Below are 14,981 nucleotides of genomic sequence, written 5' to 3'. Positions count from 1 at the left end.
ATTTTCTCTCTTCTGTACTTTTGTTTTAGACTGCAAGTCTGCAATTGTGGCAGAAAATTGTAGTTGTAGCGCAATGGTTAATGCGATGGAATATGAGAACAGATGTCACATAAAGACATTTTTACAGGGGTACTACCTTTTGCGAAAAAGTGACAAATCTTTCAAGAGTATCACTGTCGTGAAATGTGCATCACTCCTTAGCCGTTCGGACTCGGCTGTAAATTGTATGTCTCTTCTATTTTTGCAAATAAATTAATGGAACACAAGAATGGTTGAGAGATGTTATTCACTAAATCTTTCTCCTTCATGGAGTGTCGTGCTAAAAAGTATTATTATTAGAGTGGAAGAAAACCGTTTAAATTTTGTAATACCTAAAAATATTCCACATACGCCACAGTGATCCGTTTCCATAATACTTTAATAATACTTTAACCGTCAAGGGCACTTAAAAGTTACTAGCTAATGGATAGTGTAAGGAGTCTAGCTGCGAGGACTATTGGCTCTGAGTGGTATTTTATTAATTTTTTGGTAAGCTACATAAATTCGCAACAAAATTACAAATACCTATTTATTAAAATACATAATTAAATATTCATTTATATACGAATTTTCATTCAAATTTATTTAAATTTTTTGTTCCCTTTTCAGTATGCATGTTGTTTTACTTTGTCTTTTCCCAGTTAAGAGAAGCTCACCTAATGTAAAATATAAAATTCGAATTAAATTTAACAAAATTTGGAGTGAATTTTTTAATAACTCGTGACTAAAAATTTCTATTTCATATGATTACTTACTTTCGAGGAACGTCTTTGAAGCTAAAATAATATAAAAGTAATAAATAATGCTTATTTTTATATTAACATAAAGATCTTACCATATGACTTAATCTTCTCCAATCGAAGTAGGGATTCAAGATTAGAAACCAAACTGTCATTCCATAGAAAAACAAACAAATAGCAGCCCAGTGAAAAGTTATAGAATCTTGTAGGTTTTCATCTCTTTGAAAAAAAAAAGATAAAAGCTCTTATTTTCGAATTACAAAATTTATACTTACCTTGAAATTTTGTGACATACCACCAGTCCATCGGTTATACAAACAAAAAGTGTAATTGCTCCAATAAAAGCATGCAATCCTGAATTGAAGGCTCTTTGGCGAGGTGTTTTTCCATGGCGAAATAATATAAAATGAAAAGTGAGAATAAACTGAAAATTTGAATTTAAAATTATACGATCACTTTATTTGCTGAATAATAATCTTACTTGCATTACATAAATAGCAATTGTAAGCATACTTATTGGATACATATTGTAACATTTAGCTATTTCACCATCTAACAAAAGATCAAATATCTCTCGATGCCCAAAAAACATACAAACCAAAGATATAGAATGAATTAAAGCGTGGGATGAGATCTTCTTTGCTTGACATATTCTGAACCAAATACAGCCTTTATTGAAATTAAATTTTGTATTTATAATTAACGATTAAAATCATCAAGAACTCATACCCAGTCCAGTTCCAAATGTTGTTGCTAAAATGTATGTGAAAGATTGCCAATATTGATTGTTTTCTTCCCTTTTACGTAAATTATAAACCATCAATGAAATAGATAGGAGTGCAAATGTTAAGGAAAACAGCAGCATAAATGTTAGAATTGATGTTGTTTTCTTCTTAGACCAACCCATGCTGTATTTTGATTTGTACTTGAAAAAAAGTTCCTTATCAAATTGACAACAAGAACTGATAAAAATTTGAATGCCTAACTTGATTGGTATGAAAAAAAAAATAATATTATTGAAAGAATTTTGTTTTATTGTCGAAAAAAGGGGCGCAGAGACTGTCTGTTTTTTAATTTTATAGCTATAGGCTTATTACAACAGCTTAACACTAAATTTGTAGCTCTGTACTAATCTTTTACCGAAGCTATACTTTGTTTTCACTAAATTTGTTTTTATAACAAGGTTTTAATATTGAAAACAATGCATTCCATGAATTCTTTTTTTTTTTTATTGTAGTTAAGCGGTCACTGTGGTGTATGTGTAACATTTTCGTTTATTTAAAAATATTTGAAAAATTTAACGATTAAAATTCTTTTCTCGGCGACCAAATAATGTCATCTTTATCGGCCGTATTCTGCTATTTGATTCACGTGAAAGTCTAAAATAAGAAGCTTTAAATGGACGTTTAAATTAAACTTAAACAATTTTTTTTTTCTTTAAAATGTACAAAACAGACGGAAACAACGTTTTGCTTTCGAAATTAAGCGTTTTTTCAAAGCCATGTTGATGTGGTAAAGAAAGGAAATCTTTCGATTCACGTGAATCGAATAGTACGGTTGTAGATCTTTCTGTTACTATTCAATTGATATTAATATGTTTTTGTCAAAATTATAATTTGAATTTTTTTAAATTAACGCGCAAGGGTAAAATTTTCAAATATTTTAAATGTAGTACAAATGTGAGTCGGAACATTTAAATTTTAAAATTAAAAAAATCTATCTGGCAATCCTTTTATAAACAAGAAATAATCCTTACGACACAGTTTTCATCATAAAAATGCAATCAAAGATTTTTAATGCGAAAAAAAATATTTTTCAACGATTTAATTTTTTTAAAGGTGCGATATCTTCTAACTCACCCCTTGTATAGAAAAAAGTGTAAGCACATTTAAGAAGCAATTATTGTTTAGGTTTCAATTTATATTTTAAACACTGCAAATCTTTTGTTAAGAGTTTAATGGTCTACGAGCCTAAGTCTTGCAAAACGATCAAAACGCATTTTCTTCAGAGAACAAAGCTTAACAAAATAATAACTCATTTGAATTGTTTAGATATTTTTTTTTTTATTTATTTAGATTTTATATTTTAGTTTTAATTTGTTTTTATAGTTCATTTAAATTTATTTAAAATATTTCGTATTTTTGTTTACTTTTAAAGTTTGACATTTTTTTTAAATTTTATTTTGTAGATATAAAAATATAATCGTAACTTTTCGTTTGATTTGGTAAAGAGTTTTTGTTATTTTTTTTATTATTATTTTTTTAAGAGTTTTTTTTTTTATAATAATAAGTTTATTTTATTTTATTTTTTCCTAATCTTTAACTTGTATTATTTATTTAACAATTTCAAAAATAGCTAATTTTCATAGATATAATAGATTTTCTTTCCATTGATTTTATATTTTAAGTTTTGTTTTTATTTATTTATAAGGACACGAATATAGTAACAAAATTTTCCAAGCAGAAAATAAAAATATAGAACTTTTTTTGTTTTTTTTTTTGTATAACGAAGCTTAACAGTTTTGTTTTTAAATATATATTTTTATTTGTATAATGTATATAATGTTTACTTATTCTCAAAGAAAAATAATAATATAAATATGCATTTGAAAAGATAAAATATAAATAAATAATTAATTTTAATTGTAGTGAACTAGAGTTTTCTTCCATTAAAACGCACACGTGATTTGATATTTATTTTTTTGTTTTTTTTTTTTTGTATATTATTTATTTTTTAGATATTTATGGTTTTTGTTTATATATTTTTGTGTAAGAAACCTATATGATAGAAGTTTTTTGTTTTAGTTGTTTTTTTTTTTTGTTTTGTTTAAATTTAAATAAATATATACAAATATTGTGGGGGTCTTGCTTAAGAGTTTTTTTTTTAGTATATCTTTTTTTTTTAAATATCTTAATAGTTGAATTATGTTATCTAATTTATTTTGCAATCATTTTTTTTTGTTCAATAAATATAAAAACATATATAAATGTTTGTATAAAGATATCTTTTCTTTATTTAAATGAAATAAATCACCGAAAATGCATGCAAATTCACAAAAATATTCAAAGGAAAAGAGGAAGTATAGAAGGGAAGGTTTTTTTGATTTAAAAGTATTTCTAAATATTTTTAACTTTCGAAAACAAGCTTGCAATTTTCAGTAATTTATTATTGTTAATACATTATTTACTAAAAGGTTATATGCTTGTTTTTTTTTTTTTTTGTTTTTGGAATAGAATTGTGTTGTATTAAAAAAATCTTTACATTGGCTTAGTGAAGGAGAGTAGAAATATTATTTATCAATCTCCTCTACTAGTAGTTGTCAATGTGGAATGTTTTTTGCATTTTGTTTTGCAAAGCACTTTTTTAAGGAATTAATTTTGCAGTTAAAATGTATAATAAATGTATCGTTTTTATTTTTAAGTGTTTTTTTTTTTTTAATTTGTTTAAAGTATGAAAATTTCATAAAAAAAGTGCTCCTAGGATAAGTACAAGATTGTATCGACTTTTTTGTAAAAATAAAAAATTTATTAACAATAAAAAAAAATAATTTAATCGACTCCAGCGAAACCTTGGCTACCCTCGATGGCTTTAATGAGTTTATCCTTGAGTTGTAAATAACCTTCATAGGGTGGTAAATCCAAACGATTGAAACTAAAAAATACAAATTAAAATTTATTAAACATCGAAAGTACATTGAAACTAATATGTTTTTAAATATACCATGTATGGGCTCTTGGATAATTATTAGGTGTACCCCATTTTTCAATTGTAAACATTTGTGGTCCATTTGAGCCGTAGAGCTCTTTGAATCCATTCATTGGAACTCTTGATGTACCAGTTACAAATTGCAATAAACGAGAACGCATTTCATTGGAAAATGAGAGCACAGCTCTCCAGAACCATTGAATGATAATGTGATTCATGTGATAGTCACCCTTGTACAGGGTATTGTCGCGCCAGTCTTTAACATCAATATTTTGTATACCACACATTAGAAGCTCGAGTTCATGTTCGTCAAAGATTTTTAATAAATTTAAGGGTATAATGGAACCAAAGCCATCCAAGAAGGCTGTCATTTGTTCTTTGACACGTGAAACAAAACGCCATTCGATTACTAATCTGAAATTTTTAATTTTAAATCAATAAATATTGAATATTTTAATTATAAATTAAAGAATTTACTTAATATATTCATCTTTGTTGTCATTGGTAACATCAACATTGGCACCATTTGTTTTCAATTCTCGTTGGCTTGTATGGCCGAATGTTTCTTCGTCCACACAGAACGTCAATTCCAATTCGCTTGGGTCGTTTTCTTTAATCCAAAGTAATGAATTATAGTATTCTGTATCTACTGATTCCATATCTTTTAGATCAATTGGCTTTTGCAACATCATTTTATAAAAGGGTCGAATGAAAAAGGCTTTAAGTAAAAAAAAATACAAACAAAAGGTAAGAAAAAAACTGTTTTAAATATTTGAATATATATAATACCGTCTAAAAGTTTTCCATGGTAAACAGCCATACCGGCAATTCTTCCAATAAATCTGTAATTTAGAAAATTGAATTCAAGTTGAATAATATTTTTTACTTTGTAACTTACTTGAAATAATTTAAATGTTCTTCATTGCATAGGCCACTAAATGGATTAATTTGTAATGTATAATTATCCATTGCTGAGTACTCAAATAGTCCATAGTATGGATTAAACATTTCTTTGGATAATAAATAGAACCATTCTCTGGCAAGGCCACCATAATCTTTAAAATGGAAACAAAAAATTGTGAAAATTCATTTTGAGTTTGTGTTAGAATTGATAAATTTACCTAAACCAGTCTCTCCTTCAAATTCTACCCATAGTTTAGTCTTTAGTAAATCGGTTTTATTAACTGAATTAATAATCCGATATGAATCTTCTAATATTGATGTACGCCTTATGCGAATCTCAAATTTGTTTGGTACATTTGTCTGGAAAAAAAAGAAACAAAAATTAAATTTTAATAACTTTTAATGAAACACAAGTCCAATTTATGTTTTGTCACAACATGGTCCTACTTAACAACAATATATCCCTCCGTTACTGAACATTCATGAGTTTACTATTTTTAAAACTCATGAGAATATGTTATTAGGGATAAATGCATATTCATTCATGTGCTTAAAAAAACACCAAAGTTGGAATGCACTAAGGGGTAAGTTAAGGTTTTGTTAATAAAATCTAACTTGAGACACTACGATGATAGAGAATGCAAAAAGAATGGGTCTCGCAATTCTGCTTGTCTGTCTGATCTAACCTTTAACATATTTTCTGAAAGCCAATTTCTTTAAACTTGTAGTTATAAGTTTTTAATGGCTTTCTTTTGTGGAAAATACACTTTTTTAATTTCAATATTTAATTTAGATGTATAAGGAGTGTGACCTCCCGAAATCCAAATTTAATAAAGCCTAGACGACTGGATGTAGCATGCTAATATCATTTGCTTGAACAACTTATCTCAGAAAATGTATTTTTCAGAAAAAAATGTATGTTCAAAATGTCCTAAAAGAAATATTCAAAACGAAATATTATGAGAGACGAACTTAAGGGCTCTCAGAATTTGTTAAATTGTTAATTCCAGTTAAGGTGAAATTTCTAAAAACTTCTCCTTTGAACTAGTTATTTGCTTCAACTATCTATAATTGATTTTTATCATTCACTTAAACATTGGTTTTACGCCATTTAAATTAATTAAGAATTCGAAAACTTAACTTCCAGCTTTTATTTTGCAATAGAACTTTTACCTCTATTGGTTAAAAATTTCCGCTGTTGCTGTATTTTTTGTATTTTATATTAAAATTAAGATATTTGTGAACAAAAAGAAATTTTTTTCAAATATTTTCTTTCTATTTCATAAATTAAATAATAATTATCAAAAGAATATTTAACTAAGTTGTAAGTTATATGGGCGTGAGCGGCAATTTTCCATTATTTAAGTGGTAGAAGCAATTTTGTCACAAATTGAAAGGATCATCAAAATCGGAGCTGTTCGGCCGGGTAGTTTGCTTCAGTTACTCCACATAAAGCAGAGATGCATTTTATGATGACAATAACACTTTCAGAAGCTTTTTCAATTCCTCGCAAGAGGCAGTACCCCTTAAAAAAAAAAATGGTTTTAGGTGGTAGAGGTTAGGATTTGAACCAAGACTTCTAGCGACATAGTTTCAAAGAAATTTCTTGATAGGACCAAAACATAATAGGTTTAGGTTAAATATGTAATTCTACGTGGGCTTACATATTTAATTCAACAAAGAAGGTCACGGAATAAGGAATAATTAGTCATAATAGGTTAAGGTTGCGGATTGACTCCATAAAGAATTCAGTTAAGGAGGAGTTAAATAAATTCACGAAAAATTAATTTTTGGGCACTAGGTTAATTTAAGATGTAAGTAGTTTTTGAGACACTAGATTAAAAAATTGTAGACATCCATTTGAATATGGGTTTAGTGGCTGCCTATGAAAATGCCATTCAATAAATAAGGATTGTAGTCGTACTCCAATAAGTATAATTCGCATAATTTCAATAATAATATTTTCCTAAAATAGTCTTAAGGTGTCCACTAGTTCAAAAAAAAGGTTTTTTTTGTAAATTTTTAGTGAAGAGGTGAGGAAGATACACACATATCACTGACCCAAATTATTCGAAATAATATCTCTGACCCAAATTATTCGAAAAGAAAAGAACCAGAAGATTCATTTTCATGATACACAAATACACATTAGGGTGGGTCAAAAAAATCGAAAAATTTTTTTTTGATTTGGTACTTCGAAAAATCGATTGCTAGACCCCTCTAGAATATACACACCAAATATGAGCTCTTTATATTAATGGGAAGGTCCTCCGCTTTGCAATTTTCCATTTTTACATCAAGCTTCTACTAAAAAAAAATAATTTTTTTATTAATTGACTTTTTAGCAAATTTCTTTTCATATTCTTGTAGGAAATTGAACGCTCTACAAAAAATGCCTTATACACTTTTTTCGTTTATCTAACCGTTGAATAGATATTTGAGGTCCAAAAATCGAGAAAATCTTTAAAAATTCGTTTTTTGTTCTTAATTTTGTAACAAATTGAAAAATTATAATGATCAAACGCGCAAGACATATTCTTGTTGAAAATTGATTACTCCACAAAAAAGGTCTTATTAACTTTTTTCATTAATCTAACCATTCTAAAGATATTCGAGGTCAAAGTTAAAAAAAAATATAAAAACATTTTATATTTTTAAAAAATTTCTAATTCACTGAAACTTCATTATTTTCAAATTAGCAAGATATATTCTTGTAGGGGCTTAAACGTTCTACAAAAAATTCCTTGGAATCAAATTGATTGCTTTAACCGTTTAGAAAATATTCGTATCCAAATCGCAATGCATACGGGTCATAAGAAAACTATTGAAATCATTGAGCATTGGTTTGGATACGAATATCTTCTAAACGGTTAAAGCAATCAACTTCATTCCAAGGAATTTTTTGTAGAACGTTTAAGCCACTACAAGAATATATCTTGCTAATTTGAAAATAATGAAGTTTCAGTGAATTAGAAATTTTTTAAAAATATAAAATGTTTTTATATTTTTTTTTAACTTTGACCTCGAATATCTTTAGAATGGTTAGATTAATGAAAAAAGTTAATAAGACCTTTTTTGTGGAGTAATCAATTTTCAACAAGAATATGTCTTGCGCGTTTGATCATTATAATTTTTCAATTTGTTACAAAATTAAGAACAAAAAACGAATTTTTAAAGATTTTCTCGATTTTTGGACCTCAAATATCTATTCAACGGTTAGATAAACGAAAAAAGTGTATAAGGCATTTTTTGTAGAGCGTTCAATTTCCTACAAGAATATGAAAAGAAATTTGCTAAAAACTCAATTAATAAAAAAATTATTTTTTTTTAGTAGAAGCTTGATGTAAAAATGGAAAATTGCAAAGCGGAGGACCTTCCCATTAATATAAAGAGCTCATATTTGGTGTGTATATTCTAGAGGGGTCTAGCAATCGATTTTTCGGAGTACCAAATCAAAAAAAAAATTTTCGACTTTTTTGACCCACCCTAATACACATACAGGTAATGATCGATGGAATAAAAAAAATTTTTATTTTTGACAAAAGCGGCCACCCTGAAGAAAAATATCGTTTTTTTTTTTAAAGAAAATTGACACTTAAAAGTGGCTTAAAAAATAAAAAAACCGTATTCCTTCGAATATGGATAATATTTCTTTCGATAGTCAAATCGTATAGGAAACTATTTAATTTTAAATTCGAACAGACCAATTTGCGAAATTAATTCATTTAAACTTTAGTTAAAACATTCTAAGTGAAGATCGTGTGAAAATTTCAAATCGATCGGTCGAGTCTTTTCGGAGAGATTTTCCTGACCCACTTTGAAAACACCGTTTCTAGAACCATTTAAACTAAGTTCAGACGTCTTTACAAATACTCCAAATTTCTCCAAAACTATTTGACGAATCATTGTGAAATTTTAGTACAGTATTTTTAAATATACATTATGTACATGAACACAAAATATGCAACAAAAAAAAAAAACGATTTTTTTAATATGTATTACAAGTGGGTATATTGTGGCCACAAGCCATAACCGCCTAAGTCGAGATAAAATGCTTGCCATTTATTAATTTACTAAAATGCTTGCCATTTATTAATTTGCTGCAATTTTTCTTAACTCGATAAGGTTGTTTTGCCTTAATATTTTTTTGTATCAAATAAATTATGCGAGCGCAGGTTTACCCTAGGGAGGCAATATAAAATCGTTAATTCCTCGTTTTCCTAACTCGAGTTAGGTGGTTATGGCTTGTGACCACATATTATAACCCCTTAAAGAGCCTTATTTCAAAAATTTTTTCGAGGTTCATCTATAAATGTACTGTGCCGATATAGACCTATCACAACTTTGTAAAAGATCTCTACATTTAGAGTTAGACTCTTTGTACTTCAAATTTTTGTCTGTGTCATCAGTTTTTTTTTTCGATTTACTTACCGGTTTTCTAATGTGACTTTTGAAATATTCATACTTTTGTTTGTAATCTCTAGAGTATGGTACGGCTTGCCCAGCTATATTTGGATTAGACAGTCTTGGATCCTCCCATTGTGTTGTTCGCGTATCTAAAATATATTCAATTAGAACGCTTCAAACACTTTTTATCATGATTAAAAACTTACTATGATCTATGTAAAACACTCTACCATCGGTATGAACACGTTCTTCCCAGCCTTCTGGCAGCGGTCCCAAATCATCTTCAACACGTCGTGTTTGATTTGGCATTGGACTAGCTCTGCCATTACGAGGATCAATCCAAGTGGTTTTACGTGCCACATGATCGATAAAAAATGTTCGTCCATTTGGTGCAACTTGCATTGACCATTGTGGCGGCAGACTTTCTTCATCGTTATTCGTTGTGGTCTACAAAAAAAAAATTTTAAAAACAAATCAATTTAGAAAATGTAAAATTTATTTGAAATGTTTGTTTTTTAAATATTAAATTTATAAAATTTGAAAAGTAATTTAAAAAAATTAAATCTTTACTTGATCGCCAACTGCTGTGTTGTCTTCGACAGAATTTCGTCTCGTCGATGAAGCTGAGTTCTCCGATCGGTTGCCACTATCGGCTTGATCTACATCCTCGGTCTTTATGTGGTGGTTGTGCATGATTTGGATTTTGAATTTTTGGTTTTATTTTGTTGGGATAAAAGATGTTTTTGTTTGTTTTTTTTTTTGGTAAACATAAACATAAGAGAAAAATAAAAAAAAAGGAAATAACAAAAATAAATTAAAATAATATTTTTTTCTTCGAATCTTAATTTATAGGTATACTCTTCTTTATTAAATTAAATTATTAGAACATCACACAAATTGTTAGCAAATAACATAAAATACCAATAAATGGAAAATCATAATAACTTTTCAATAGTTTTTTTTTTTCAATGAAATGAATGGTTTTTACACATACTTACTAGTAACAAACGCAGAGAAAGCAATTTTTTGTATAGCTATGTAAGTTTTGCAAACTTATTTTTTAAATGAATGTGAAAAGATTTGAAAAATGACGCAGAGAAGCATCGGTAGTTTTGAATCAAAAATTAAATTCTTAAGAAAAAAAACTTACGGGCTACCATAAAATTATAAATATATGAAAGAAATTTGCAAAAGCTAAGTTATCAATATGTTTTAAATTGATGAAAGTGCTGAGATGACAGAGAAAAAATAAAGTGCATTGGATATGTATTTTTATTTTAGAAGAAAGCCAAAAATGCAATGTTATATTATGAATTTCTATCTACTGATGCTGTTAAAAACTTGGTAGATTAGAAAAGATAGCTATCATATTATAGATTTTCGAATTGAGATTTAAACATGTTATCCCATCTAAACGGACCTTAAACGAGTGTAGTTTACGTTCCAAGTTTTCAAAAGATTTTTATTTCTCAAAGAACTTACAATAGGATAAAATCCGGGAATAATTTACCAGATTGAAGAAACCTTACAAATTATTACCCCAACACCCGAAATAAAAAGGTACTTATTAATTTATTCATTGAGAGCAATACAGAAGAATTAAAACACGAAGAAAGTAGTTGGATAACTTCTTGGGTTATTTGTCTAAACCATGTGCTAATATGTTAGTAGATTCTAAATTTAACAAATAGTTGCGAATTTGGCAGGATACAAATATTAAAATTATGGATTTTTCAAAAAAGTTTTCGCAAAAGACTTTTTATAATGGCGATAATTTATTTCTTAGGACTTTTGAACACAACATTCGAAATCTTCGGAAAATTCTACTTTATATTCCCATACATATTCATATTCCCAATAAAAATTAGGAAGGAAAAAAGTTATAACGACTTTAGAAAGTACAATCCAAATCCGCACCCGTTTGCTTTCCAAGTCACAAGAAAGGGGTGTGCTACACAGGGTTAATCGTCGATATTTTGTGAAAGAAAAACACCACTACGATGGCGGAACTAATGGAGGAAGAAAAGAAATTTGGTTTGTTTAAACAAAAACATGTTTCGAGACTTCCGAAGATATCTGCTTCCGAATGTGAGAAACGAAAATCAAATTTGGTTTGCTGATAACTCAACAACCAGACCCCAAAAAAACTTTTTTGGTAGGCTCATAAATAGAGCTTAAGGAGACCCTTTTTTTGATATCTCACTCGATGGATTTGGAGAAAATTTTTTAAAATGCAATTTTTTTCGGCAAGGGGTTAACCTTGATTTTTTCTCGAAAATCCAAAAAAAAAAAAAAAGATAATTTTTTTTTCTAAATGCATAGGCCTGTTCACTGTCAACTCATATCTGTAAACCAAAACTTGTTTCGAGACTTTGATCTGCAGATATCTGCTTCAGAATGTTAGAAAAAATATGTTTGGATGCAAATAACTCAGAAACCAAATCTTCATCAAGATTTTGGTTTTCAATTAGGAATAGAACAAAGAAACCTTTCTTTTAATATCTCACTCGATGAATTTAGAGAAAATTTTTTTTAATGCTTTTTTTTCGGCAAGGGTACCCCTTCAATTTTTTTCGAAAATCTTAAAAAAAATGATTTGTAATTTTTGTATCCAAATGAATACGCCTGTTTACTACGAACTCATATTTTTGAACCAAAACATGTTTCCAGACTTTTGTTTGAAGATAACTGTGTATTTGATTTGCAGATAACTCAAAACATTACCTTAATAGAGCTCACTCTACGGATTTGAAAGACATTTTTTAAAACCTTTATTTCCCTAATCCTAACTGCACTGCGATGAATGTTCATTTAAAATTAGTTATTAAAGTGGCTGGTTAATTTGTGATTGAAAATTTGACGACATTCTACAAACACTATGAACATGCTATGTTCTTTTGTGCATTCTTTATTTCTTTCATATTCACGAAAAAAATGAAATCATTATTTACTGTAAATGAATTTTAGTAATATGAGAGGTTAAATTTATGTCGGTATAACTAATATTTCGTTCAATGCATTCACTCAAATGCTTTTGGTTTTTTTTTTTAAATAATTTCCCAGGAATACAATTTTAATTTATCAATGAATCATACTGCCAATTTGGGATTTAAAAAAAAAATATCTATTTTTAAACCTTGCCATGCAAATATTATAAGTAATCATAATTTGCCAATTATAATTCAAAACTTATCTACCTAAAATGTAAATTTTAGATTGACAAAAACTAACATGTAACAAACCATGAAATCGAAATACAAGAGCAGCACCAAACCAAACAATCAAATTCAATAATAATAAGAAGCTTTTGCTTTTTAAAAATCTAACCGGACTAAAAGGATGATGATGATAATTCCTGTAGTTGGGACGACTGCGTAAAGTGTCTATTACTCGTTGGGACATCGGTACAATCGGCCCAATACGTACTGGCCTCAAATCAGTTATAATACTTGTATAAGACCTAATCCACACAAGATATTCCAAATTAATTGTTTCAAATAAAAATGAACAAAATTAATTAAAAAAAAAAACCTTTCCACATGATCCGTAGATGACAAGGCAGGGGATAAAGACCGAAGTATATACTCGTTATTTAAAGAAGTCTCTCTGTTTTCATTCTAAACAAAAATTAAACAAAAAAACAAAACTTTAATATTGTATTCAGTTTTCGTTATATTTCAATGTGTTGTACAATATTTTCAATTATTTTAAGCTATGTCTTTGATAAAGTGAATGAAGTAAGCAAAACATATTTTCATATGCGTCTATAAATCTCATGAACTAAAAATTAATATTCAACTATCTAGAGGCTTTCTATCCAAACTGATACCCGGTAATTTTTTTTTATACATTTTTGTTCTGCAATTTTTTAATCGGTACCTAGTCACTTTTTCGGAACTGAGTGTCCTAATAAATTTTTGAAGTGTATTCTAAAGAGCATCCTAGTTATTACAACTTGATTGATGCTTAAATTTTTGTGTCTCTTTATTAATTACTATTTCAGTTTCGCAGTTTAGCTATAGTGATTTTCTTTTAAGTCATTGATTTAACTATTTTTCATTTTATTTTGTGAGTTGAAAAAGAAATTCTGCACATTTACATGAGTTGCTTCTCATCAGTGTAAAAAATAGTTGCATTGTGCATTGTACAGAATAATATGTACATAGGTCTCATTTCAAATTCCTTTATGATAGAAAAAATTTAAAATAGATGGTATACATAATGTAGATCCATTTTATTTTATATTATGTATATTGTTAAGCTGCTCGTATATTCCTATATAAAAACTACAATTTTACGGTATCCGTCATATTGAATTAAGGATGAAGAAACTTAATAACGGTTTTTTATCAAAGAAATTTTAAGGTCAAACTTGTAAAGCATGTTTATTAAACGAGAATTCATTAAAAAAAAACGGGAGGCTTGATGTCGCTTTCTGACAAACCCTTTAAGGGGCTCACTAGTGCGAAACAAAGAAGTAGAAGAATTATATGATTTTATTTTGATCTTCAACAAGGTAGCATAATGCATACGAAGTATGCAAAAGAAAATAACATTTTAACGCAACGCAAAATAATCACTTTGAGAGTGAAATTCGTTTCTCTTGCATTTGGTCACTTCAGCTGCTCATTACGTGAAGAATTTTAGTTTATATGAATACCAACTGAGAAAATGCCAAAGTAAATGCTTGAGAAAGATTTTTACTTGAGCATAAATTTCAGACTATGTTAAGCTATTAAAGAAACACAAATACAAATAAAACATAAATGTTATAATCTTCGATTCAATCCTAGAAGCCTGCATGCTGACGCGAAACGAAATTTTTCATCGGTTTCCACCAGAACAGCGAAAACCAGCGGGAAATATTCATGCAAAGGAAAAATAATAATAAAAGCTAATTTAAGTCTCAGAAGGACATGCAATGAAAAATGTGAACAACAAAAACTCAAATGTGTGCAAAAAGAGCTGGAGACTTCTTCAAATAAACTAGAATAATTTTCAATTTGGCTGGTTAAACAGCACTGCAGAACGAAATTTTTCGTTTATGATTTCGCTGTGTAATTTTTATAGAGGATTTTTTGTTTCGCATCAACAACCTATTATTGTATTTTGCTCGGAGTGAAAACTATTGGATCTAATAACTAATTAACGAATATCTGTCCAACCACATTAGTCCAGTAAAAAAAC

General features: G+C 28.2%; 2 protein-coding genes across 8 annotated transcripts in view; both read right to left on the bottom strand.

Annotated features, from left to right (window-relative positions):
- Positions 1-494: 494 nt before the first annotated feature.
- Positions 495-1,782, bottom strand: LOC129911051 (uncharacterized). 2 transcript variants are annotated; one of them, XM_055988691.1, is made up of 6 exons: positions 1,509-1,782; positions 1,270-1,448; positions 1,055-1,203; positions 875-998; positions 795-815; positions 495-695 (listed from the first exon to the last, which is right to left on the bottom strand). In XM_055988691.1, the coding sequence occupies exons 1-6, from the start codon at positions 1,684-1,686 to the stop codon at positions 681-683; spliced, it is 666 nt and encodes a 221-aa protein (XP_055844666.1). In that variant the 5' UTR covers positions 1,687-1,782; the 3' UTR covers positions 495-680. The 2 variants fall into 2 exon arrangements, with proteins under 2 accessions (XP_055844666.1, XP_055844665.1); XM_055988690.1 differs by having other exon boundaries at positions 1,261-1,448; positions 1,509-1,780.
- Positions 1,783-3,981: 2,199 nt separating this feature from the next.
- Positions 3,982-14,981, bottom strand: part of LOC129911049 (E3 ubiquitin-protein ligase Nedd-4) — a 43,869-nt gene continuing 32,869 nt past the window's right edge. For 5 of the 6 annotated variants that reach the window (XM_055988683.1, XM_055988687.1, XM_055988684.1 and 2 more), the window contains 9 exons: positions 10,365-10,466; positions 10,001-10,241; positions 9,819-9,943; positions 5,606-5,747; positions 5,383-5,539; positions 5,274-5,326; positions 4,962-5,202; positions 4,500-4,898; positions 3,982-4,430 (listed from right to left, as the gene is read on the bottom strand). In XM_055988683.1, coding sequence (XP_055844658.1) covers positions 4,328-4,430; positions 4,500-4,898; positions 4,962-5,202; positions 5,274-5,326; positions 5,383-5,539; positions 5,606-5,747; positions 9,819-9,943; positions 10,001-10,241; positions 10,365-10,466 — 1,563 coding nt within the window. In that variant the 3' untranslated portion in view covers positions 3,982-4,327. Of the gene's footprint in view, positions 4,431-4,499; positions 4,899-4,961; positions 5,203-5,273; positions 5,327-5,382; positions 5,540-5,605; positions 5,748-9,818; positions 9,944-10,000; positions 10,242-10,364; positions 10,467-13,121; positions 13,255-13,325; positions 13,412-14,981 lie in introns of all 6 variants that reach the window. The other variant, XM_055988685.1, reaches the window with a different exon arrangement.

This window comes from Episyrphus balteatus, chromosome 2 (assembly GCF_945859705.1).
Source record: "Episyrphus balteatus chromosome 2, idEpiBalt1.1, whole genome shotgun sequence".
Taxonomy (NCBI): domain Eukaryota; kingdom Metazoa; phylum Arthropoda; class Insecta; order Diptera; family Syrphidae; genus Episyrphus; species Episyrphus balteatus.
This window is presented reverse-complemented; position numbering and strand designations above follow the sequence as displayed.

Coding starts and splice junctions, on each gene's coding strand:
- LOC129911051 (XM_055988690.1), bottom strand. CDS start 1,686: ATGGGTTGGTCTAAGAAGAAAACAACATCAATTCTAACATTTATGCTG. Junction 1,204..1,260: donor TTGCTATTTATGTAATGCAA/GTAAGATTATTA, acceptor TCAAATTTTCAG/TTTATTCTCACTTTTCATTT. Junction 816..874: donor GGAGAAGATTAAGTCATATG/GTAAGATCTTTA, acceptor ATATTATTTTAG/CTTCAAAGACGTTCCTCGAA.